The sequence below is a fragment of the Mus pahari genome, chromosome 1 (genome assembly GCF_900095145.1).
Source record: "Mus pahari chromosome 1, PAHARI_EIJ_v1.1, whole genome shotgun sequence".
Lineage (NCBI taxonomy): Eukaryota > Metazoa > Chordata > Mammalia > Rodentia > Muridae > Mus > Mus pahari.
Window position 1 is genome coordinate 89,822,233 of NC_034590.1, and position 22,328 is coordinate 89,844,560.

Here is a 22,328-nt window from a genome sequence, read left to right on the forward strand (position 1 = left end):
GGGGGGAGGGAGAGAGAGGGAGAGAGAGAGAGAGGGAGAGAGAGGGAGAGAGAGAGAATGCATGTGCAAGTGTCCTGGTTCATATGTGGAGACTAGAAACAGCCCCAGGTGTCAGTCCTTGTTCCTCACTTGAGGCAGAGGTTTCTGTTTACTTCCGCATACTCCTGCAGGTTGTCCTCTGACCTTCTGAGGAGTTTCTTGGTTTTATCACCCTTCTTGAAGTAGGAGCTGAGACTAAAGACAAATGCTTCTGTGTTTGGATTTTTATGTGAGTTCTGGGGGCTCAAACTCAAGTGGTAAGTATTTTATCTGCAAACCCAAATCCCTGTGTGTGTGTGTGAGGGGGCATGTGCGCACATGCACAAACATATATGCGTGTATTCTAACATGGTGCATTTAAAGTATATCTGGTTTGAATTGTGAAGTTTTAATGTACATATATAATGATCAAATCATGTCTATCACCTAAGATTATCATTTCTCTATGCAATCCTCACCACTGACTATGCTGAAATATGCAACCCACTGGTCAACCACAGTTTTCTACTGTTCTGTAAAACACTACAAGTTCACTTTGGCAATTCCTTAAAGCTAAATACAAATTACAATAAAACCCAGAAATTCCATGCCTTCCTATATACCCAAGAGATGTAAAAATGTATGTTTATACAGGGCCATGTATGTAACTGTTCTCAATAACATTTTTCATCATTAACTAATGGAAGCAACCTAAACATCCAAAGATGTTTGATATGCTAGTGTAGTGGAATATTATTCAACAATTAGAAAATAAACTTCAAAACATATTCCTTTTAAATAAAGGCCTCAAAACTATGTCACAGGACTCCAGTGATATAAAGTGCTCACAATTGCAACTATAGAGAGAAAACTGATTCATGATTTCCTAGGGTTGGGAGTGGGAATTAACTGCTAATAAACACAAAGGATATCTTTTAAAAGTTCTGTTTTTACATTTACTCATTTGTCTATGTGATGTGGGGGAGTCTGAGCTAGGATGGATTCCAGGGTTATCAGCTTATGAAGGATGGATTTAGTGTGGAGAAAACATTGCAAAACTGAGTTTACAAGAGGGCACTTGGCATGTGTTCGAATGAATCAACAGAAAGACCACCTACATGAAATAGTGGTGCATGGGAATGGGATATGTGGAAGCTGTCCTCTGTGGTTAGGGTAGCCCCCAGCAATCTCCACCTTGCAAATGAGGGCAGTCCTGATTGGCTAATATTTGATTTCCAGGGCGTACTGGGTTCACATGGAACAGCCTGTGATTCTGAGTTGTACTTGGTTTAGATTGGCCTTATTCACTTACATCACTCTGCAACCAGAAAGTGCTGTTTCCTACAGGGACAAGGGTGGAGCAGAGACTGAAGGAAAGGTCATCCAGAGACTGCCCCACCTAGGGATCTATCCCATCTGCAGACACCAAACTCAGACACTATTGCTGATGCCAAGAAGTGCTTGCTGACAGGATCCTGGTATAGCTGTCCCCCTGAGAGGCTCTGCCAGAGCTGGAGCAGTACAGATGTGGATGCTCACAGTCAACCATCAGACTGAGCACAGGGACCACAATGGAGGAGTTAGGGGAAGGACTAAAGGAGCTGAAGGGGTTTGCAACCCCATAGGAGGAACAACAATATCAACCAACCAGACCCACCAGAGCTCCTAGGGACTAAACTACTAGAGAACACATGGAGGGACCCATGGCTCCAGCTGCATATGTAGCAGAGGATGGTCTTATCTGGCATCACTGGGAGGGGAGGCCCTTGGTCCTGTGAAGGCTTGATGCCCCAGCATAGGGGAATGCTAGGGTGGTGAGGCAGGAGTGGGTAGGTGTGATAGCACCCTTATGCAAGCAGGGGGTAGGGGGGATGGGATAGGAGGTTTTCTGAGGGGAAACTGGGAAGGGGGCTAATATTTGAATTGTAAATAAACAAAATAACCAATTAAAAAAAACCCCTAACATCAATTCTTCTCTTTCCTATAGGTTGGGTACTGCTACTTGAATCATTTTTAAATATCTATAAATATTAATCATATATATATATATATATAATGACTCATGTGTACTTATGTATAATAAAAATTATAAAAGTTTTTAAAAAAAGAAAGTGCTGTTTCCTTTTTGTGACACTCTCTAGACCAAGCTTTTTTTGTGGCAGTTCCTGGAGAGTGACCTGTTTGTCTCCTGGTCTGTGGATCAGCCTTCTCTCCTCCGTGTTATGGTAAAGATTTCACAGCTGTAAATTTACTAAGATCTTTCATTTATACTTCAAATGGCTAAATTCAAGTTGTACAAATTATACCCCCAAATCTACTAAAACACCCCTTCTCCCGCACCAGTGAACTTAAACGGTTCTGAGGTTTTTGAGATTATTTCCTATATTCTGTGAATGGGTGGTCAGTATCACATCTGACACCAGTTAATGGACACAGTAGAGAGTAAATGCACTTTACCACACTCATGATACACCTGACAGGCCTCATTGTTCATTGTCATGGTTAGTCCCCAAAGGAAAGGCCCAAGTCCAGGATTGCAGGCCTTCCTGGCTGCTTTCCAAGGAGCAAGGCTGGAGCGAGCTTTGGCCTGGGGTGATACTCCCTGTCACTGATTAACCAGCCCGGTTGGAAGACTGTGTTACCAGCTCTGCCTAGACAAAGACTCTCACCTGGCCAAGCTCCGGTGGGCAGAAAAAATGTCTACCCGCTATCACCAAGCAGCGAGTGACAGCTACCTGGAACTTCTGAAGGAGGCCACCAAGCGTGATCTGAATCTCTCAGATGAGGATGGCATGACACCCACTCTCCTGGCAGCCTACCACGGCAACCTCGAGGCCCTAGAAATAATCTGCAGTAGAGGGTGAGTGATTCCTGTTAGGGTATCCTGGGTGGGGGACGCCACACCGGCAGTGAGAGACAAGAGATCCTCGTAGACATTTTACTTCTTTCTAGGCTCCCTAAGTAGTTGGCTTTTAGAGAAAGAGTCAAGACTAAGCTAGGAATGGATTCTTTACCTGTGAAAACAGCCATTTAGAAGTCACTCAGGCAGAGGGGTGGGGTAGGCATTATAACTATATGCCCTGAAAGTCATCTTCATGGAATTTAAATGGTTAACTCCTTAAAAAGAGGTCACCATGCTTCTTGGTCATCCTTCTTGGTTAGGACATGACTTTATTTTATGTTTTCCATTGTGTCACTAAAATCTATCTTTTATTAGCACTCGGCCTTGGTATAAGCTGGATTTTTGAATGGAATTTCTGGCTTTACAAGCTATCAAATGAGTCTTCAGTCCATCTTTACACACACACACACACACACACACACACACACACACACACACACTCACACAAACATACACACACACACACCATCCCTTACCTTTAAATTCAAGTCTTTGCTAACTTTTTTATTCTGCTTGTCCTGCTCATTGCCAGAGGGCTAGTCAGGGTAGGAAGCTAAGACTTAAGATGGGGAGAAATGGAGCAACAGAGGAGTCTGGGGGAGTAAGAGGAGTGGGGATGGGGGGGACAGAAGGGGAGGTAAAGAGTAAGGGAGCCCAGTGACTTCAGTACAGTGCATATTTAGCATCTGGCAGGTGACAGTCCACCTTTCCTCCTCCTCTCCCCTTCTTCCTCTCTTTCTTTCTTCCACTCCATCCTCCTCTGATTCTTCTTCTCATATATTTTTGGTGCTGCCCAGATGGTGCCGATCAACAAAACATCCTGGTGTTCTTGTGGCAAGCAGATCTGAGAGGGGAAGCCAAGCGAGCAGCTTTGGGTAGATGTGATAAAGCCCATGCCAGGGAAGGGAAATTAAGCTGATATTAGAAAGACAAGGAGCTGATCAAGGAGGAGGGGAGTGTTTTCCCCTTAAGGCAGAACACTGTGCATTCCTTGGATGGAAAATGCTGAGCTTGGTTGGATATGACCTGCACAGGGACAGAACCTAAGCCGTAAGACCGGACTATCAGGAGCCTTGAGAATTCTGCTGAGAACTTGAGCCTTCTGAGAGCCTAGAAACCACACCCTCTATTTACAAAGGAAGCCATCAGATAGATTTATGCTTATGAATATTGTTCTGGTGATTGTACAGTGGTCACAGAGAATGTCTAGGGACATTCGCGGTAAAGTGAACACACATGGTAACAGTGGGGGTGGGTAGACACAGAGATCTGAGTGACAGTTTGGATCAGATAGTGATCGGATGTGGCAAGTAAAGGAAGAGGAGGGTCCACATCTATGTTTGGATTAAACAGATTGCAGGATTGGGGAACATGTCAAAAAGAGCATGCTAACTCTCTATACAGTATCTCCTGAAGCTTTATTCAAGATAGGTCTTTCTTTTTTTGAGTTAATGTCTCAATTTTGTTACAGCAGTGAAGTATGTAACACACTCACTCTATTTAATTTACAAGGACACCTTAGTATTATGATCAGCAAATTTATTTCTTGGGTTATCCCCTATTTGATACATAATTTGTTTTTTTTTCTAGTTAGCAGTGCTGTGATGATTATTCTTCCACATAAATCCTTGTCCATATTTTTTTTTCTAGTGTAAATTCTCAGAACTGAAGTTTTTGTTTCAGTTGGCCTGCACTTGTGCTATGATAACAAAATACCTCAGACAAGGTAATTTAGAGAGGATAAAACTTATTCTCATAATTTTAAGAGCAGCCAGGAAGTTCAAGGTCAAGTTGGCAAGTTCAATTCCTAGAGAGATCTAGTCTCTGTTTCCATAATGGCTTCTTATTGCTGCCACCTCTGGGGAGGACAAAGGTGGAACCCTCCCATGGTAGGAGATAGAGAAGGTACAAGCAAACAAGAGGAGGAAAAAGCAAGTTCCCTTCTTCAATAGGGAATCCATTTTACAAGGCAAGAGGCAGGGTCCTGGTGAGCCTGAGAATGCCAGTGCTGAGCAGCCTCTACATTTCCGTCTGTGGGTCTGTAACATTGCCCCAATTTTATAACCAGTTCTTAAATATTGATTAATAAAATTCGCTTTCAAAGAAGTGTCTTGTGTGTGTGTGTGTGTGTGTGTGTGTGTGTGTGTGTGTGTGTGGTTAATGGTAGTGTCAGCATACCAGGGTGCATATGTGGAGACCAGAGGACAGCCTTGGTTGTCAGGCCTCCACTTTCCATAGTGTTTGAGAGCAGGCCTCTTGTGCTCTCTGCCTCTCATTTTGCCAGAATTCTGAAGAAGCCTTTGATCTGGCTTTATGTGAGTCCTGGGCATCTGAACTTAGGGCCTTAGCCTTGTACAGTGAGCAGTTTACCCACTGACCCATCTCAGCCTTCAAAAGGCTTTTAAAGTTAATAGTATCAACTCTTTATCATATATATCTAAAAAGTTGACAATACTTTAACAATCGATACTTTAAGTATATATATATATATATATATATATATATATATATATATATACATAATATGTACTTATTGAACACATGCACATATAATATTTATTTTAAGTGGATATAAGCCTGTCAATCTCTGCTACCTAATTCTAATTTCAAGGTCAATCATTCCAAAATATTGGCTGATAAATATCTTCCCAATTTTTTGTTTTTCCCATATGCACAAGTACATTTTTTTCTTAAAAAGGTACTCATACAAAGTGTGGTGATAAGTTAATAGTATCATTATCAATTTGAAGTTAAAAGTTGATATGCATGCAGTTGGTTTTTTATGACTACATTATATTCTATTGTATGGCATTATCATTATTTATTTATTTTAAATCAAAAAATAAAAGTTGCACAGCTGGGCATGATGATAGTACACCTGTACCCCCGCCATTCTGAGTCAGGAAGATTGTGAACCTGAAGCTAGCCTGAACTTCATAGTAAGTCCCTGTCTCCAAAACCTTTCATATGCTTCATATAGAGTATGATATTTTAAATACATCTATGTTATGGAGTGATTGGATCAAGCTAATTATATGATACCGTGTACTTATCATTTTTGCGATGAAGATATTTAAAACAGCCTCTTAACAATTTTCAAGGATGGAAATTGTTTCTCCTGTAGTCATCCCAGTGTAGACTGTACTGCTTGAACTCCCTGTGCTCCTTAGTGGGCGTTCTGAATCCCTAAACCTGAATCACCACACTTCGCTCCCTGCCCCCAACCACTGTCTACTCTGGAGACTTTTATAGGCCCCATATTGTTTAGATCCACATTTGAGTGCAACTCTGAAGCCTTTGCCTTTTGGTGCCCAGCTTATTTCACTGAACATAACATTCTCCAGCTTCATTGATGTTTCCAAATGCAGGCCTGTCTTAATCTTTAAGACAAAATGGTATTCCATTGTGCATATGTGTGTGCTGTAAGTATGCATATGAACATATGTGTGTATGCAATTTAATTAGTCACCTATTCATGACACTTAGTTCCCTTTCCTTTCTGGTTTTGCCAGGGACTGTTTAACTTATGTCTTGTTGCTATGAGAAGCAGTCAACAGGAACAACCTTGTTCATTCAGCTCTGTCCACACCCTCACACTTCCTTGGGATAAGTTCCTTAAAGTAGAGCAGTGGATTCTGGGTGTTTCCCGATATCCTGCTAAGCAATCTGAGTCAGGGTATGCTTTTCCCAGCATGGCCCTTTCCTCATGATCCCACTGAAAATCGACAACTGATATTTTTCAATCATTTCCTGTTGGTCGGGCAAACACTGGCAGTGTATGGTTTTAATTGGCATTTTCTTCATTATTGTAAGTACAAATAATTCTTTTTTATGTAGAAAAACATTTTTTGACAGAATTATTGTTTTCTGAGAACAGCTTTACACATAGTCAAAATCAACTTCAAAGGAAGAAATTGGAGTGGAACAGATGCTGAGAGTGTTGTAATTTAAGCAAATTACCCACTTAACAACAATAACAAGCCCACTTAAAAATTATTGCTTAAAACTCTTGCTTACTAAAAAATCTAGGTCAAAATATGGCTTATTTTAAAATTGCTTCAGAGAGTTTCTCTTTTGGGAAGAAAATGCCAACACTACACAGAAGCTATCCCCAAGCATCCATAGGATATTGGCATTAGATTCAGCCTATCAAAGGGCAGGGGTGTAGATGGTGGGGCAAATGTATACAGTAATTTTACTGAGAAACCTGAGCCAGAAAACCGAGTTCAGCAACATGCACTGGAGAGGTAGGGACAGGAAGATCTCTGGGACTTTTTGGGCAGTCAGTGGAGCTAATAGGTGAGATCTAGAGATATAGTTTTAGTGAGATGCCCTTTTTCAAAATGAATAAAAAGTGGAGAAGCACTCAGGAGGCAGAGGCAGGTGGATTTCTGAGTTCAAGGCCAGCCTGGTCTACAGAGTGAGTTTCAGGACAGCCTGCGCTATACAGAGAAACCCTGTCTCGAAAAACAAACAAACAAACAAAAAGTGGAGAAGCAATTGCGGAATAATGCCATGTTAACCTCTGCCCTCTATGTATGTGTTTTGAAGCATGTACACATACACACACACACACACACACACACACACACACACACACACACGATATGTGAGTCAAGTAGGGTGGTGCATGCCTGTAATCCCAGAAATGGCAGGAGGGTTCTAAGTTGAAAACCAGCCTGTGTTACATAGAAGAAAGACTCTTGACAAACAGAAGCAGGGGAGAGAGTAGGATTACATTTTTAAAAACTTCATGAAACTTGACAATAATAAAGTTTTTTCTATCAATTGGAAAGTTGTCATTAGGGTTTAGATACACTAGGGAAACACGTGGACAATCTTCTTGACAGTTTCATTTATAAATCTGAAATTCTACATTTAAAATTTCACATCTTGAAAGCATCACCCAGGACTCACTGAGATGAGGAAATTCACTGCTTTCTGCCTGAGCATATTGATCTATTGATCTCACTCACACTCTCAACAGCCTGTTACTTCCTGCCACAACTTGCCCTGCCCAGCACTTTCTTCTCTGGCTTATGCAAACCAAGGATAATTCAGGCAAATTCAAGCAGTGTGTTTTTGTTTATGTCGTGGTCACATCTTGGCTGTTTTCCAGCCCTCTTTTGATGTCTGGGTTACTTAAGGGGTCTTTTGAAAATGGTGTTCAGTTAAGTAAATAAAAAGTGAAACCATGTGTTTGGGGCTGAAGAACTGTGCTCCCCAAAGATTCCACTGTGCCAAGGCTGGAAGGAGGAGTCTCCTTTGATCCAAAATAATTAAATTGGGCTAACTGGCTAGAGCACTCTTAACAAACACTGCCTGACAAAAACGACATTATTTACCATTGCTTTCCTTAGATTCAATTTCACTTTCTTTCCTTCCTTTCCCCATTTCTTACCCATACCTCCATGCTATCTGGTCACACTGCTGTGTAGTCTGGGTTTCTCACATATGCTATGTGATATCAGCCATCCTTGTCCATGGCCATGCTGTTCTCCATGTGAAACAGGCGGCCAACCTACAGCTGGACCTAGTCCACAATGGGCTTTTCTTGGATTTCACTGTGTTTTTGTTTCAAAATTGAGCCAACATAAAAAAAAAAAAAATCCTTGAAGTTCTGGAGTTCAGTGTTCATTTGGAAAATGGATGTGTTAACACTTTCTGCCTTGTTAGGGCATAGCCAGAGCTGTCCCAATACTGCAACTTCCAGGAGACTGATCTTTACTTGGTCTTTGTTGAGGAAACAGACTTGGTTTCTGTCAGTTGTATGTCTTTGGTCAGATTTTGAGGTTTTGGCTAGAAACTACAGAAGATAAAGGAAAAAAGTGTAGGCTTCTTCCTCTCTGGGAGAATTAGCTAATTGGGTCAATAGAGCACTACTACCTGATAAATAAAATAAGTTAAGCAAATACTACGAGAACTAGGCTGGTATGGGGGCTTATATCTGTAATCCTGGCTCTAGGGAAGATGCTGCAAGAGATGTTCACCACAAGTTTGAGGCCAACTTGGATTACATAGTAAGTTCCAGCCTATCTGAGACACAGGGTAAGATGCTTTCTCAAAAATAGGTGATAGATAGAGAGGTAGGTAGATAAATAGATAGATAGATAGATAGGAGATAGATGGCTCAGTGGGTAATGGCATTTGCTTCTTAGTCTGATGTTTACAGATTGATTCCCCAAGTCCCACATGGTGAACTGAGAGAACTATGCAAGTTGCCCTCTGACAACCATATGCACATTTTGATACTCATACCCAATCATATACACACAGAAAATCAATACATTTAATTTTGGAAAAATTTTTTTTTAAAAATTAAAACTCCCACAAGAGTGTTCCAGTGGTAGGAAGAGGAAATGAGAGAGACACAGATAGGTAAACATGGGCAGGCCTGATCTGAGGATGCTGCCTGTTGGGCTGGAGTGTAGCTCCATGGTAGAACACATGGCAGGCACGTATGAGACCCTGTGTTCTGCCCTTAGCACTGCAAATATACAAAACCATCATTCAAAACCATCACACCCCTCAGAGTCTCGCTGTACTCTAAGGCTGATGAGTGGTTCTCAACTGAGTCAAACAGAGGCTTACAGGGAGGAGACCCAAGTCTGTGTAATCAAATGACACAACTCTGGTTTTGCAACATTAGCACAGGGAACCTGTAAATCACCTGAAGATCTTGTCAGGATTCTAATTCAGTAAGTCTGAGTTGGGCTCCAAATTCTGCATTTCAATAAAACCATAGGTAATCTGTTGTTGCTGCAGCTACTGCTGCTGCTGCAGTTGCTGCTGCTGCTGACTATATATTTGGGTCAAAAAACTACCCAAACTAGGATCAGAATGGTACATTATCGACCTTTGTAAGGTTATGGATTTTTTTTCTGTTTCTGTTTCAGCCTTCCCACCAACAGTGGTGAGAGATTTTCTCAATTTCCCCCCACCCCATCCCGTGTTTCAGTAGGGTCTGTACCTGCATCTTAAGGCCTCAGAGGAATAGAGGCTCTTTTTTTCTGGTTGCTTTTTCTTCTGTTTTCCTCATTTGATTAAAGAGAGGGCTGAAGTGTTGGCTAGAATTAGCTCTCTCTAAGTCCTCAGAGAATAGATACTAAGTTGTCAGGACAATTGAAAGCCAATTAAACATAAAATTATTAAAATCTTACAAATGTACACTGAACAGATTTTATTAAAATGTAGCCCTCAATTTACCACTTTATAGCTAGTTCACTATTTTTTTTTATATGTGTGGTCTGAAGTTACACGTGTCCATTATATCGCTATGGTAGAAATAAAATAGCAGACTATCGCATGTGTCTCCCAATCTCTACATCCAGTGAGGTGATGCGATAACATGAAAATTTTCATGATTTATACCATTGTAATGCTATAAATCAAGCCTTTGGTTTTATTTTCCCCATGAATGAGCCCATTGTTAAACAGTATACCATTGGATGATATTCTTGGCTTTGGGGAAATTTCTAATTAAGCACAAATTAGAATTAGGCATATTCCCTTTCTGTGTCAAATGACCCAACTCTGACCAAATGCAAGTGACAGCTAGAAAGGTTTGAGGGAAGCTTTTCTTCTAAACGGGAGGCATAAGGTAGGGATGGCTCTTTCTCTTTCTGGCCATCTGGTATCTGGCTGTGATGCAGCCAAACTCGGCAGCCATCATATGTCAACGTCAAGGCAGGGTAAACATGCATTTTGTTGGTTGTTTTGTTTTTATTTGTAGACTGTATCATCAGTGAAAAAATAATTTAACATACATCTTTCATATTTTCTTCTGTAGTGGAGACCCTGATAAGTGTGACATCTGGGGGAACACTCCTCTACATTATGCAGCCTCCAATGGCCACACTCACTGCATCTCATTTCTAGTCAACTTTGGTGCCAACATCTTTGCCCTGGATAATGACTTGAAGTCCCCGCTGGATGCTGCTGCTAGCAGGGAGCAGAAAGAATGTGTTGCTCTCTTGGACAAGGCTGCCACTGTGCAGAACACCATGAACCCCAAAAGGGTCACCAGACTGAAGGAACAGGCTCTGAAGAATGCCAAGAGGCAGATGAAAGAGTGCGAACGGCTTCAGGAGAGGCACCAAAACAAGATGGCGCGCACCTATAGCAAGGAGGACTCTGGGACGCTTTCCTCTTCCCATAGTACCTTCTCTAGGTCGTTTCTTTCAAACACTTCTGCTGGTGGATTTGGATCACTGTCTAAAGGCATTAAAGATACCTTCAAGATAAAATCTAAGAAGAATAAAGATACAGCAGAACAGCTAGGGAAGGATGGCAGAAGTGGGCAGAGGCCTGTGATGGAAGTGTTCAGAGAGGAGGAAGAAGACTCATTTGCAAAGGACCTCAAAGAGAAGCTCCATTTCTCAGTAGGAGAAGATGATGATGTACAACACGAGTCTATTCTCAACCGTCCTGGTCTAGGAAGTATTGTTTTTAGTAGAAACAGAGTTCTGGACCCTCTTGACATCTCATACAGCAAGAGGGAGTTGTGGTTTAACATGCCCAGTGGGCTGTTCCAAAGACAGGGAGCAGCAGAAACAGATGAAGAAGAGGATGATGATGATGAGGAGGAGGAGGAGGAGAGAGAGGCAAACGGCATTACAGACTATCTTTCTTGGGATGAAGAAGGAGTAGTATGGGAGGAAGATGTAGTTGATGCTACTCCATTGGAAGTGTTCTTGCAGTCTCAGCACCTGGAGGAATTCCTTCCCATTTTTTTGAGAGAACAGATTGATCTAGAGGCTCTACTGCTGTGCTCTGATGAGGACCTTCAGAATATCCACATGCAGCTGGGCCCCAGGAAGAAAGTCCTTAGTGCCATAGACAAAAGGAAGCAGGTGCTCCAACAGCCTGGGCAGTTGGTTGACACCAGCCTCTGATGGAGGGCATTGGTGAACAGGGTAGCCTGAGCCTGGGGTTCATGCTGAGTTCCCCTGGAACTACCCCAGGATGAGCCCTGTGCCTGGTCTCTGTCTAATGACAAACCACTGGGTGTAGGTGTTAGGGTTTAGAGAGGACACTCCAAATCAGAGGCTCAAACTTTGTATCCAAGTAAACCATCAACGAGAAAAGACCTTGAGAGACCTTGGAATGAGAAAATGATGTTTCGCCCTAACCCCTAAGTGAATGGTTTTGGAGATAGTATTTTAAAGATGTGGTTAAGGTTGAATGAGGTTATAAGGGCAGGCTTGTAATCCATATGACTTAAACGACAAGGAAAACTGTGAAGGGTTTGTTCACACTTGGAGAAGGAGGAGAGCAGGAAGGCAGCAGCCAACAAGCCAAGGAGAGAAGAACTGAGAAATTGAACCTGGCAACAGTTTGGGCTTTCAGCCTACTGAGATGTGAACAATAAATGTTGTTTGAGCCACTCTGTCTGCAGTGTTCTGTTATGGAGGCCTAGGCTGACAAGCATAGTGTGTAAACAAGAGGATAGTGAAGAGAGCAAGGAGGATTCAGAAAAACAATGCCCGTTCCATCTCACAAGTTCTCTAAGGGTTAAGTGTCTTCTGAGGTGCAAAACAGGAGGGTAAGGTATAGTTTTAGGAAGGTTGATGGTGAAAATATATTTTGCACGTCCATGTTTGCTATGCATACCCTCACTTCATTAGTGTGTATCCACAGGACTGCTGCCTGGACAAGTGCTTGTTATAATCTAGATCTTAGATGTGGCCCAAAGACCCATATGTTAATGCCTTGGTCATCTGCCTGTGGAGCTATTGGGAGAAAGTGGATATCTATTCACCAGGCAGAGCTTATTAGAAGGAAGTTAGGCCATCAAAGCATGCCCTTGAAGGGGGTATTGGAATTCCAAATACCCCGTTCTTTGCTTTCTAGGCAATTTTTACAGGTTTCCTCTGCCACAGGCTTCTAATGAATCACCTTACCACAGGTCCCAAAGCACTAAGACCAGGGTCATGGAGTGAGTGACAAGTTAAAACAAACCTATCTTTCTTAATTATGAACACATGTTTATTCCCTTCAGATAGGCACTGATGACAGAACAAAGGAACAATTCTATCCAAGTTGAGCTCAAAACCATGAAGGTTTTGGAGTTACTTAACAGGAGGGTGGGCAATTCAAAGGTATTAGCACAAATGGTGCCTCCTGGGGGCTCCCTGCCTAAGCTGCTCTTTGCTGCTTTCACAATGCTTGGGGCAGGGGGAGGGCTTGTGATCTCTTAAGTTGTATCCGCTTCACAAGCCTGGTGAATTCTCTATAGCCTCTGGAGTATTCTGAGTCTCCTTCCTCTCACCAATAGGCAATGCTTCAATTCAGAGGAAAGAGTGACATAATAGTTATGTTACACACACACACACACACACACACACACGCACACACACACGTAATTGTGTATAATAGTCACACACACATATTCCATTATCCTCTATTGTACCTTTCTCTCCATCTCTTTAAACTTTTTCTTTTCACAGATTCTATCTTATTTCATCTCTCTCTCTCTCTCTCTCTCTCTCTCTCTCTCTCTCTCTCTCTCACACACACACACACACACACACACACTCACATGCACACCACACTATCTTAAATCTAGATTTTGCATATGAGAAGAGAATATGGGCTACTAGTCTTTCTGAGTGAGGTATGTATATATTGCTTAACAATCTTTGATTCCTGAAAAGTCTTAATTTCATTCTTTACAGTTGAATAAAACTCAGTTGTGTAATGCACTACATTTTCTTTTCCCACTCACTGGTTGATGGACATCCAGACTGGTCCTATTACCTGGTGATTGTGAACAGTGCAGCAATAAATATGGATGTGCAGGTCTGTGTGGTATTTATTTTGACTGGGCTATCTGGGCCACATGATAGTTCTGTTTTCAGTTTTTGGAGGGCTGAAAAGCTGGATTCTATAGTTTACTTTCCTACCAGCAATGTATAAAGTTCTTCTTTCTAAAATCTTGCCAGCATTTTTTAAAACAGTTTTTAAAAGGCAATCTCAATTGAAACCGCCTTCAAACAATAGCTAAGTTTTTTGTTGTTGTTGTTTTGTTTTGTTTGTTTTTGTTTTTAGGAATTTTGTAGACAAACTACTACCAGGTAGAATTTACCATTACCTACCAAGTAGAATTTATCATTGACTGTGTGACTGTGTATATAATATTAGAACCATTATTTTAGCCCAGCTGATTTCTCGTGTATATCTTAAATTACTTTAAGAGGCTCATTCAGGATACAGATGCTCACATGCTCAAACTCACTCATTCTTCTCCAGTGAATGGATTCAAGAGCATATGGGTTCTTGGAGATGTTACATTAGGGGATTTTTGCTTACAAATACTGTGTTTGGTTGTGGAATAAACTGAAGTTGTGCTTGTCCTCAATACTGTGCACAGAAGCAGTTGTCATAGGAAGGCACTCACAGGTTTTGTGACCCAAGCCTGCCTCTGTCACACATCCTCACTTTGAAGGATCTTCTCTAGAAACTGTCTGAGATACTGTTTTCACATCCAACCCCAACTTACATAGTGAGGGTAGGCTGGATGGGGAGGCATGACCCTAAATGTGGGGACTCCTGATGCTTTTGTAAGATCCACTGGTCATGAGACATGTTCTTGTAGAGTCTTGTGGTTAAATTATGAGGAACCAATGAATTCCTTCCATCATCAATTCGCTTAGACTCATTGTAGTTTTTACTACCCATGACCAAAGGAGCCCCTTTATCTGTACTTCTTTAAATATTTAAAATACACACTGGAAGCTACATTACATGTGATTGGATGTACATGAAAGTTCTTGAAGAGGCAAATCTGTAGCAGTAGAAACTGCTGGGAAGAAGGTGGTGATACTGTTGAGAATCAGGTTTCTTCAGGGCATAGGATCATTCTGGACTTGGTTGTATAAACTTCACCGAATGTAGCTTAGAGAAAGTGTGTTTGCCTAGCATGTGTGAAACTTGGGTTTGATCCCCAGCATGGCTACACACACACACACACACACACACACACACACACACACACAGAGGCAGGGGGGATGGAGGGAGAATAAAAGTGGTTTTATGGTGAGTTCTACTCAATTAAAATGGAGAAAATTTTACTCCAATCCTCTAGGGATTGAGTGGGCATTTGACACCCTTATTTCCTTCCCACAGGAAGTTGTCAAAGGACACACAGAAGAATTGGAAATGATTTATTTCAGAGAGATACAAGACTAGTAAGATCAAGGGTAGATAATGTGGCCGTCACCCCTTAACAGAAGAAATAGTTACCTGGTTTAGCTGTCCAACCACAAACATGAATAGGGGTGTCAGTACTTATGAAAGACAATCACTACCATTCACTGGGGACTGGGACTCCTTTGATCTTGACACTGTGAGACAGCGTTTGAGCTGTGATGTCCAATTCAGGCACAGTTCCTTCAACTCATTTGCCAGATGACCAAGAATCATACACTAATTTTGCTGCAACCAGGTCTTCCACTGCCATCCCTGGAATGTGGAATGGATAGAAATTTGCTTCAATTTTTTTTTTTTTTTTGTCAGAACAACTTTGCTCTCAAACAAACCTGGCTATCTTCTGATGCCCTATGTGCATTCTAAGGTCTATAGTGATAACCACAACTGCTGTCCAGAGGTGTGCCCTTACTCGGCATAGAAAGGGCTGGTCAACGAGAGGAGTATGGCACTAGGCAAGAAATTTCCACATTTTCTAACCTCTAGGGTCGAGTTCAGAGGTCAGTAATATTTCACTTTAGGCTCAGTGAATAGTTTAAGCTCCATACATCATATTGTCTCTATCACATGGCCCAGTTCTGCTTTTATAGTAGGAAAGCAGCTACAGTCACAGGGAAAGCAAATGAGACTGTGTTTTGGTAAGATCTTACTCATGGACACTACAAACTGAATTCATCACTCTCTCCAGCCCCTCCCCAAATATGGAGGTCTATGTAGGTGTTAGTTATCTTCCTCTTCATGGCTCAATTGTTCATTTTACTTGAGTTTTTTTTTTTTTTTTTTTTTTTTAAGATTTATTTATTATATGTAAGTATACTGTATACTGTATCTTCAGACACTCCAGAAGAGGACATCAGATCTTGTTACGGATGGTTATGAGCCACCATGTGGTTGCTGGGATTTGAACTCTGCACCTTTGGAAGAGCAGTTGGGTGCTCTTACCCACTGAGCCATCTCACCAGCCCCCTTACTTGAGGTTTTTGTTTGTTTTGTTTTGTTCTGAGTCAGGGTCTCGTGCTGAGCTTGCTGGTTTGGCTACACTTGGCCAGTGAGCCCCAGGGATCCCCATGTTTCTGCCTCCATAACACCAGAATTACAGGCTTAGCCATGTGCTGCCACGCCTGGCACTTTATATAGGTCCTGGGGGATCCAAATTCAGCTCTTCCTGACTATGTGGCAAGCATTTTCCCAACTAAGCTGCCTCCCTGCCCAGTCGATCCCATCATTCTTGTGGGTCCCGAGAGTGATTCTTTATTTGTCCATCCCAATCATTTAAAACTATGGACACTATTTGTAGCTCATGGCTCATACAACTGCAGGTAGTTGGCAGGATTGGACTCATTGGCCTAGATTTTGCTGACCCTGGACCGTCACAAATCCTGTCTCTTTAGCTTCCCCCATTTGTCTTCAAAATGTTGAATATTCCCTAATCCAAAAATTTGTAATCTGAAACATTGCATGTTCTGAAACTCTTCAAGATAATGTTGAAATTCAATTTTTTTTTCAGTTTGGGGTCAGTTTTTCATACTGGGCAGAGGGCAGGGGGCTTAAGTCAATCAACAATCTACAGACATTCTCTACAGTTCAAAAAGGATCCAATATGAAACACGTGTGGGTATAAGTATTTCAGATAAGATGTGTTCAATCTGTAATTTTAAGACACAGGCCTTGGTCTTTGTACCCAATATTCTGTGAGAGGCTTAGCATGTATCAGCTAGAAGAGAGAGTGTGTCAGTAAACCAGTCACCCAAGGTGGGAGCACAAAGTTTGTCAAATAAGTGGATTCCTACAGTATTTGTCTCTTTAATGAAGTCAGCTAACCGTCCAGATTCAACTGGATTGGTGGGATGTCATTGGACCAGATACTAAATGAAATTTACTACCTTTGTTGTTCTTTTAGTGCACAAAAAATTAAAGCAAAGCAAAACAAAACAAAAACAAAAAAAACCCCACTTAACTACCTGTCAAGGCCTGGATCTAACTGATGGTAAAGAACTGGGTGGTCAGAGCACACTTTCTATCACATGCTAAGATCATACATGTTAATATCATACATGCCTACAATATGATCAAATCCATTCCCTCTTTCCTTGCTTCCAATTCCTTCCCATCTCCACATCCTCATTCTCTGCCAACTTTCTCCTCCTCCTCCTCCTCCTCCTCCTCCTCCTCCGCTTTCTTTTTGAAAATAAGTCTCCTCGGTGATACCTGTATGTGCATGGCATCCTCTCAAGGTCTCAAGGGCCACATTCCTGAAGAACACTGACTTTTAAAGCCCCAATCTGCCATCAGTTGCCAGCAGCTTCTAAGCAAGGGGGTGGGATGTAATAAGTGCTATTCCCCCATTCACATCTGTCTTTCGGTTGGCTTGCTCTTGTGCAGGCCTTGTGCGTGGGGTCCAGGCACTGGGAGTTCATGTGTGCAGCAATCCTTTCATAGCCAGCAAATGCCATTTCGCTGTAGTGGCCACACTGCCGACCAGAACACTCCTTGTTTGGTTTTTCATTTGGTTTTTGCTTTGTTTTGTTTTGAGACAGGGTCTCTCTGTTTAATCCTGGCTGCACTGGAACTTGCTATTAAGATCAGACTAGCCTTGAACTCACAGAGATCTGCCTCTGCCTTTTTAGTGTGGGGATTAAAGGTGTGTGCCACCATATCCAGCCATCTGGAGTACTTTTAAAACTGTGACAGATATTTAAAAAGTTTCTGCTGCTCAGTATAAAGAAGTATGGCAAATCCTGGTAATATCCACTTAGTAACCATTAATAATTAAAAAACATTAAATGGAATAGCTGATTATCACCTTGGTTCCCATCTATATCTGCTTCTTTAAGCACAGTAGAATGGAGGAGTTAATCCAAGGGGCAGACCACCCACTGGGCATCCACCCCCTCATCAAGTTTCTACCCATCTCAGTTTGGACTCCTCATGGTTGCCTGTTATTAAGCATTAAGTGGGAGGTAGAGACAGGGAAATGAAAAGGTCTCAGACTGGAACTCCCTGTCTCAATCTCCTTTAAGGCAGGCGTCTCTGTCATTTCCCTTTAGCTGTTTAAGTTTTTTCCCTGCTCTCTTCCTCTAATGGATATTGACTTCTGAATTCATTTATGTCTAACCAAGTGATTTAGTACAACATTGGCTGTGCATAATTTCTGCCCCCTTGTATATATCACTGGACTGTCACAAGAACTCAGGGTGACAGATTGCGAAGAAACCATGGCTCTGAGCCATCAGGTCACTTGCCTAAGGTCACAGATCCAGTGCATGATATAGGAAGAATGTAATCCAGAACCGTCCAACTCCAGAGTTCATGGACTTAGCTACTCCACCCAAACATGTAAATGATTGACCCAAATGATGGACTCTGTAATGACTTACCCGCAGAGCCTGGTAACCCATTCATTTCTCCTTTCCCCTGCCATACATATGCTTTCGTTGGATTGGTGCCCAGGGAACAATTCACAAGTCTTACCCAAAGATTTGAACACTGTGGTCTTCTCACAGTGTGCAGGCTTTGCTCCTGAAATCACTTCTCCAAGCTCAGCAAAGATGTCAGCCTGTGAAACAAATGCATGCTAACTAGGGCTGAAACCACCATCCTATGGGCTAGCTTCTGAAGCCAGTACAGGACACCCATGAACAGGAGAGAATAAAATCGATTTTTAAAAAACACCGTGTGTGAACTAGAAGATATTAAGAAGAAGATGGTACCCCTTGGGATCAGCACCGGTGTTTTGATGCCATAAACACAGAGAGCTCTGTGTCTGGGTGGCTTCCTGCCAGGTCCCTGTCTGTGAAGAAATTGGTATGCTATTAACTGACCATGCACTTTGGCAGTTTCTGCTTGCTTTCATAACTTGATTATAAGTGGGAATAGGTAGCCAGGGGATACATAGTCTTCTTAAGGTTTCCAGGTTGCAACAGATTTCCCATCCTACTGCCTTATAGCACAGCAAACCAGAAAAAAAAAAAAGTCAGTTTTCCCTCTAGGCAGAAGGACAGGAAGACACATGTCATAGCCATATGGCTATGTTTTTCTGGAATCGGATTTAAATGCTGCAAGATGTTTGGGAATGTCTTCCTTACTAGGTGGTGAGGTGACCAAGGTCCAGAGGGGAAGGCAGTGAAAGCCTGGGAACCAAGCCAGGGCCAGCCGGTGGTTCCGCTGTTGAGAGAGGCTCACCCCTGACAGCAGCACGTCTCCTGACTCCTTCAGGGCAGCCTCCCGGGAGTCCACATACAGCACCGCTTGCCTCATGAGCTCGTCATCCAGTTCTCGCCAGTCAGGCCTGCTGGCTCCAACAGCTACAAGATAACAAAATAGACTCTGAGGCCGGGGAATTCCCAAGGCACATTAGTAGAAAGAGTTGAGCAGGGGGAGCCAGGAGGGATATTTAGACCCAAATGTCTCTCATCTTTTAGACCATGCTTTTCCCAATAAGTAAGATAGAATACTTTTTTAAAATAACACCTACCATTTTCCCTTTTTGAAAAAAAAAAAAAACCAAACTTATTTGTATGTGTGTGTACACATAGATGCGCGTGTGTATATGTGCAGGTGCATCTGGAGCTCAGAGGTTAAGGGAGTCGTTCCTCAAGATGGTTGTCTACTTTGTTTTGTGAGACAGAGCCCCTCACTAGGACACATGGCTTTCTGCTCAGGCTCAGCTGGTTGGCATTTGAGCCCCGGGAATTGGTCCGATTCCACCTCCCCAGCCTTGAGATTACAGATGCACACCTCCATGTCTGTGGATTAAACTCAGGTCCTGATGCTCACACGGTGAGCATTTTATGAACTAAGCCATCACCTAAGCTCGTCTGTTCTACTTCACCTCCTCCTAAATTCCTGTAAGTGCTTACAGTCACCTAGCAGCACTCATTTTTAAAAACCATTTCTTTTAAGTGTGTGTGTGTGTGTGTGTGTTGGGTATGGGTATGGGTATGTGGGTGTAAATGTAGGTGCTTGGGGAGGCCAGAGGTGTCAGATGCTCCTTAACTGGAATTACAGGCAGCTGTGGGCCACCCAACATGGATGGAAGGAGCAGAGCTTGGGTCCTCTGCAAGATCAGTACACAGTCTTAACTGCTGAGTCATATCTGCACTCCAGCACGCACTTACAAGGTAAATACTTTCTGCGTCTTATTTTCCATACATGCTGTTTCTGGACTTCATACTCTTCAGTGTCTAATTCCGTTCACAGATGCATACATTGCGGCTGTGATCAGGGCTGAGAACCCCAGGCTTTCACCCTTGCTGGCAGTGTTGCTGGCAGTGGCAGCTATTTGCAGAAACCACACAAAGGGACCCCCTGCTCCTTATCCTCTTGCCCTGCTCCTCAGTCATTCATTGCCTTCCTCACCTGAAACCATTTTCTCTTATCCTAACAAAGAGCCCAATGTTAAGGCTGGGAGGCCTGTAACTGGCTCAGCAGCACAGGATCTGCCCTGCATATGTGAGCCCCTAAACTCAATCCCAATACTTCCAGGGGTGGGGGTGGAGAAACAGGAAACCTGGTCTTGGGATGGCCTTGACACCTTGAAACTGAAGGAGAGATGGCCTAGCGGGTGAAGCACAGGCATGCAAACATGACCACCTGAATCTCCAGGGTCTGCAGAAAACTCGTGTCAGGACTAGGAGAACCCCTGGAATGTCAAGGGCCAGTGAGCCTGCCTGGAGAGCACACAGGTGAACAATAAGAAATGCTGTCCCAACAAAGTGGGAGCCAGAACCGACAGCTGAGTTTGTCCTCTGACTTCCATGTGTGTATGGTGGCATGCATGTGCATGCACACACATTTTTTTGAAAAGAAGATCAGGAAAAGTCGGATAAGTAGGATGAAAGGGAGGATTGGGAGGAGGAAAAAAAAAAAAAAAGCCAAACATCCCACAAAACATAAACTGATTATTAGGCCTTGACCTTCCCCCCCTTTGCAGAGACTGGAGCAATGAATCCAATGTGCCATGACTTCTGCTCCAAGGACATAGGATGATGCACAGGCTGTAACCAAATGCCTGCAGAGGAGGGAGAAATGAACAGGAACAAAGCCAACAGACAGACTGGGAATGTTGCACAGAAGAGAGTGTGTACCTCTCCAGGGGACAGGCATTATCCAGCTCCAGCTAACAGCGACTACCTATGAGTGCATAGGCACTGTTTCCAGTCTGCCCTCCATCTCTACTGTTTATGAAGAGGAGCAGGAAATCTATTTGCATACGTTATCCCTTGATTTCTCCGTGGTCCAAACAAAGCAGTCTGCTGGCTGGAGCCAGCCCCAGGGTAGCTAGCTAGTCTTTGAAAATATTTTAAAGTTTTATCCAAATACAAGGCAGCATTTATACGCCTTCTTAGGTTCTCCTTCCTGTTGTTCTGAGCTCTAGTTTCCAGAGAGCAGTGTAACAATGCTCACCTTGAAGGCTGTTGAGGGCAGGGGAGGGAAGTCTATAGAACAAATATACTCACTAACGGAGCTTGTAAATAAATCATAAGCTGGGAGGGAAAAGCCTCGTTTCCAGGGCTACCCACTCCCCAGCTTTCTATAGACAGCCTCTGCCTAGCACTGGATGAGTTCTCAAGGGGCTGTGCGAGGCCACTCAGGCAGGCAGATGCAAGTGGACCAGACAGCAAGTCAGCAGGCTGACCCAGGTCAGAGCCTGGCCTTGCTTCAGTGGGGCTAGAAACAGTGAAGGTCTTTTTGTTTTGTTTTGTTTTTGAGACAGGGTTTCTCTGTGTAGCCCTGGCTGGTTTCACTTTGTAGACCAGGCTGGCCTTGAACTCAGAAATCCGCCTGCCTCCCGAGTGCTGGGACTAAAGGTGTGAGCCACCACACCCGGCTGTGAAGGTCTTGAAAGACTTACTGTTGGGATGAATGGGATGTCAGGACAGGAGTTAGGAAGTATGCTGTGTGTGTGTGTGTGTGTGTGTGTGTGTGTGTGTGTGTGTACACGTGTGTGTGTACATGTGTGTGTGGGGTTATGGGGGAGGGTAAAGTCAAGGCCTGCTCTTTAGCAGCTTTTTGAGCAAGTAAAACATGTCCTTGGTATCTCACTGTTATCACTGGGACACACATTAATGAAGCACAGTTGGAGGGTTTTTAAACACATAAAGCAACTTTGTCCTAGGTCAAGGGAATATAAAAAGAAGTATCTTGATGTCATATCAGGATATATATATATATATATATATATATATATATATATATATAT

At 42.8% G+C, this 22,328-nt stretch overlaps 2 protein-coding genes across 2 annotated transcripts in view; one reads left to right on the plus strand and one right to left on the minus strand.

The window, feature by feature from the left end:
- The first annotated feature begins 2,690 nt into the window (after positions 1-2,690).
- Anks4b (ankyrin repeat and sterile alpha motif domain containing 4B) lies at positions 2,691-13,293 on the plus strand. Its single transcript, XM_021221016.2, has 2 exons — positions 2,691-2,878; positions 10,710-13,293. The coding sequence occupies exons 1-2, from the start codon at positions 2,715-2,717 to the stop codon at positions 11,812-11,814; spliced, it is 1,269 nt and encodes a 422-aa protein (XP_021076675.1). The 5' UTR covers positions 2,691-2,714; the 3' UTR covers positions 11,815-13,293.
- Positions 13,294-15,063: 1,770 nt separating this feature from the next.
- The window catches only part of Crym (crystallin mu), a 15,665-nt gene continuing 8,400 nt past the window's right edge, over positions 15,064-22,328 (minus strand). The window contains exons 6-8 of the mRNA XM_021205234.2: positions 19,310-19,431; positions 18,599-18,683; positions 15,064-15,382 (exon numbers count right to left, since the gene is read on the minus strand). Of these exons, the coding sequence (XP_021060893.1) occupies positions 15,318-15,382; positions 18,599-18,683; positions 19,310-19,431 (272 nt within the window). The 3' untranslated portion in view covers positions 15,064-15,317. The remainder of the gene's footprint in view (positions 15,383-18,598; positions 18,684-19,309; positions 19,432-22,328) is intronic.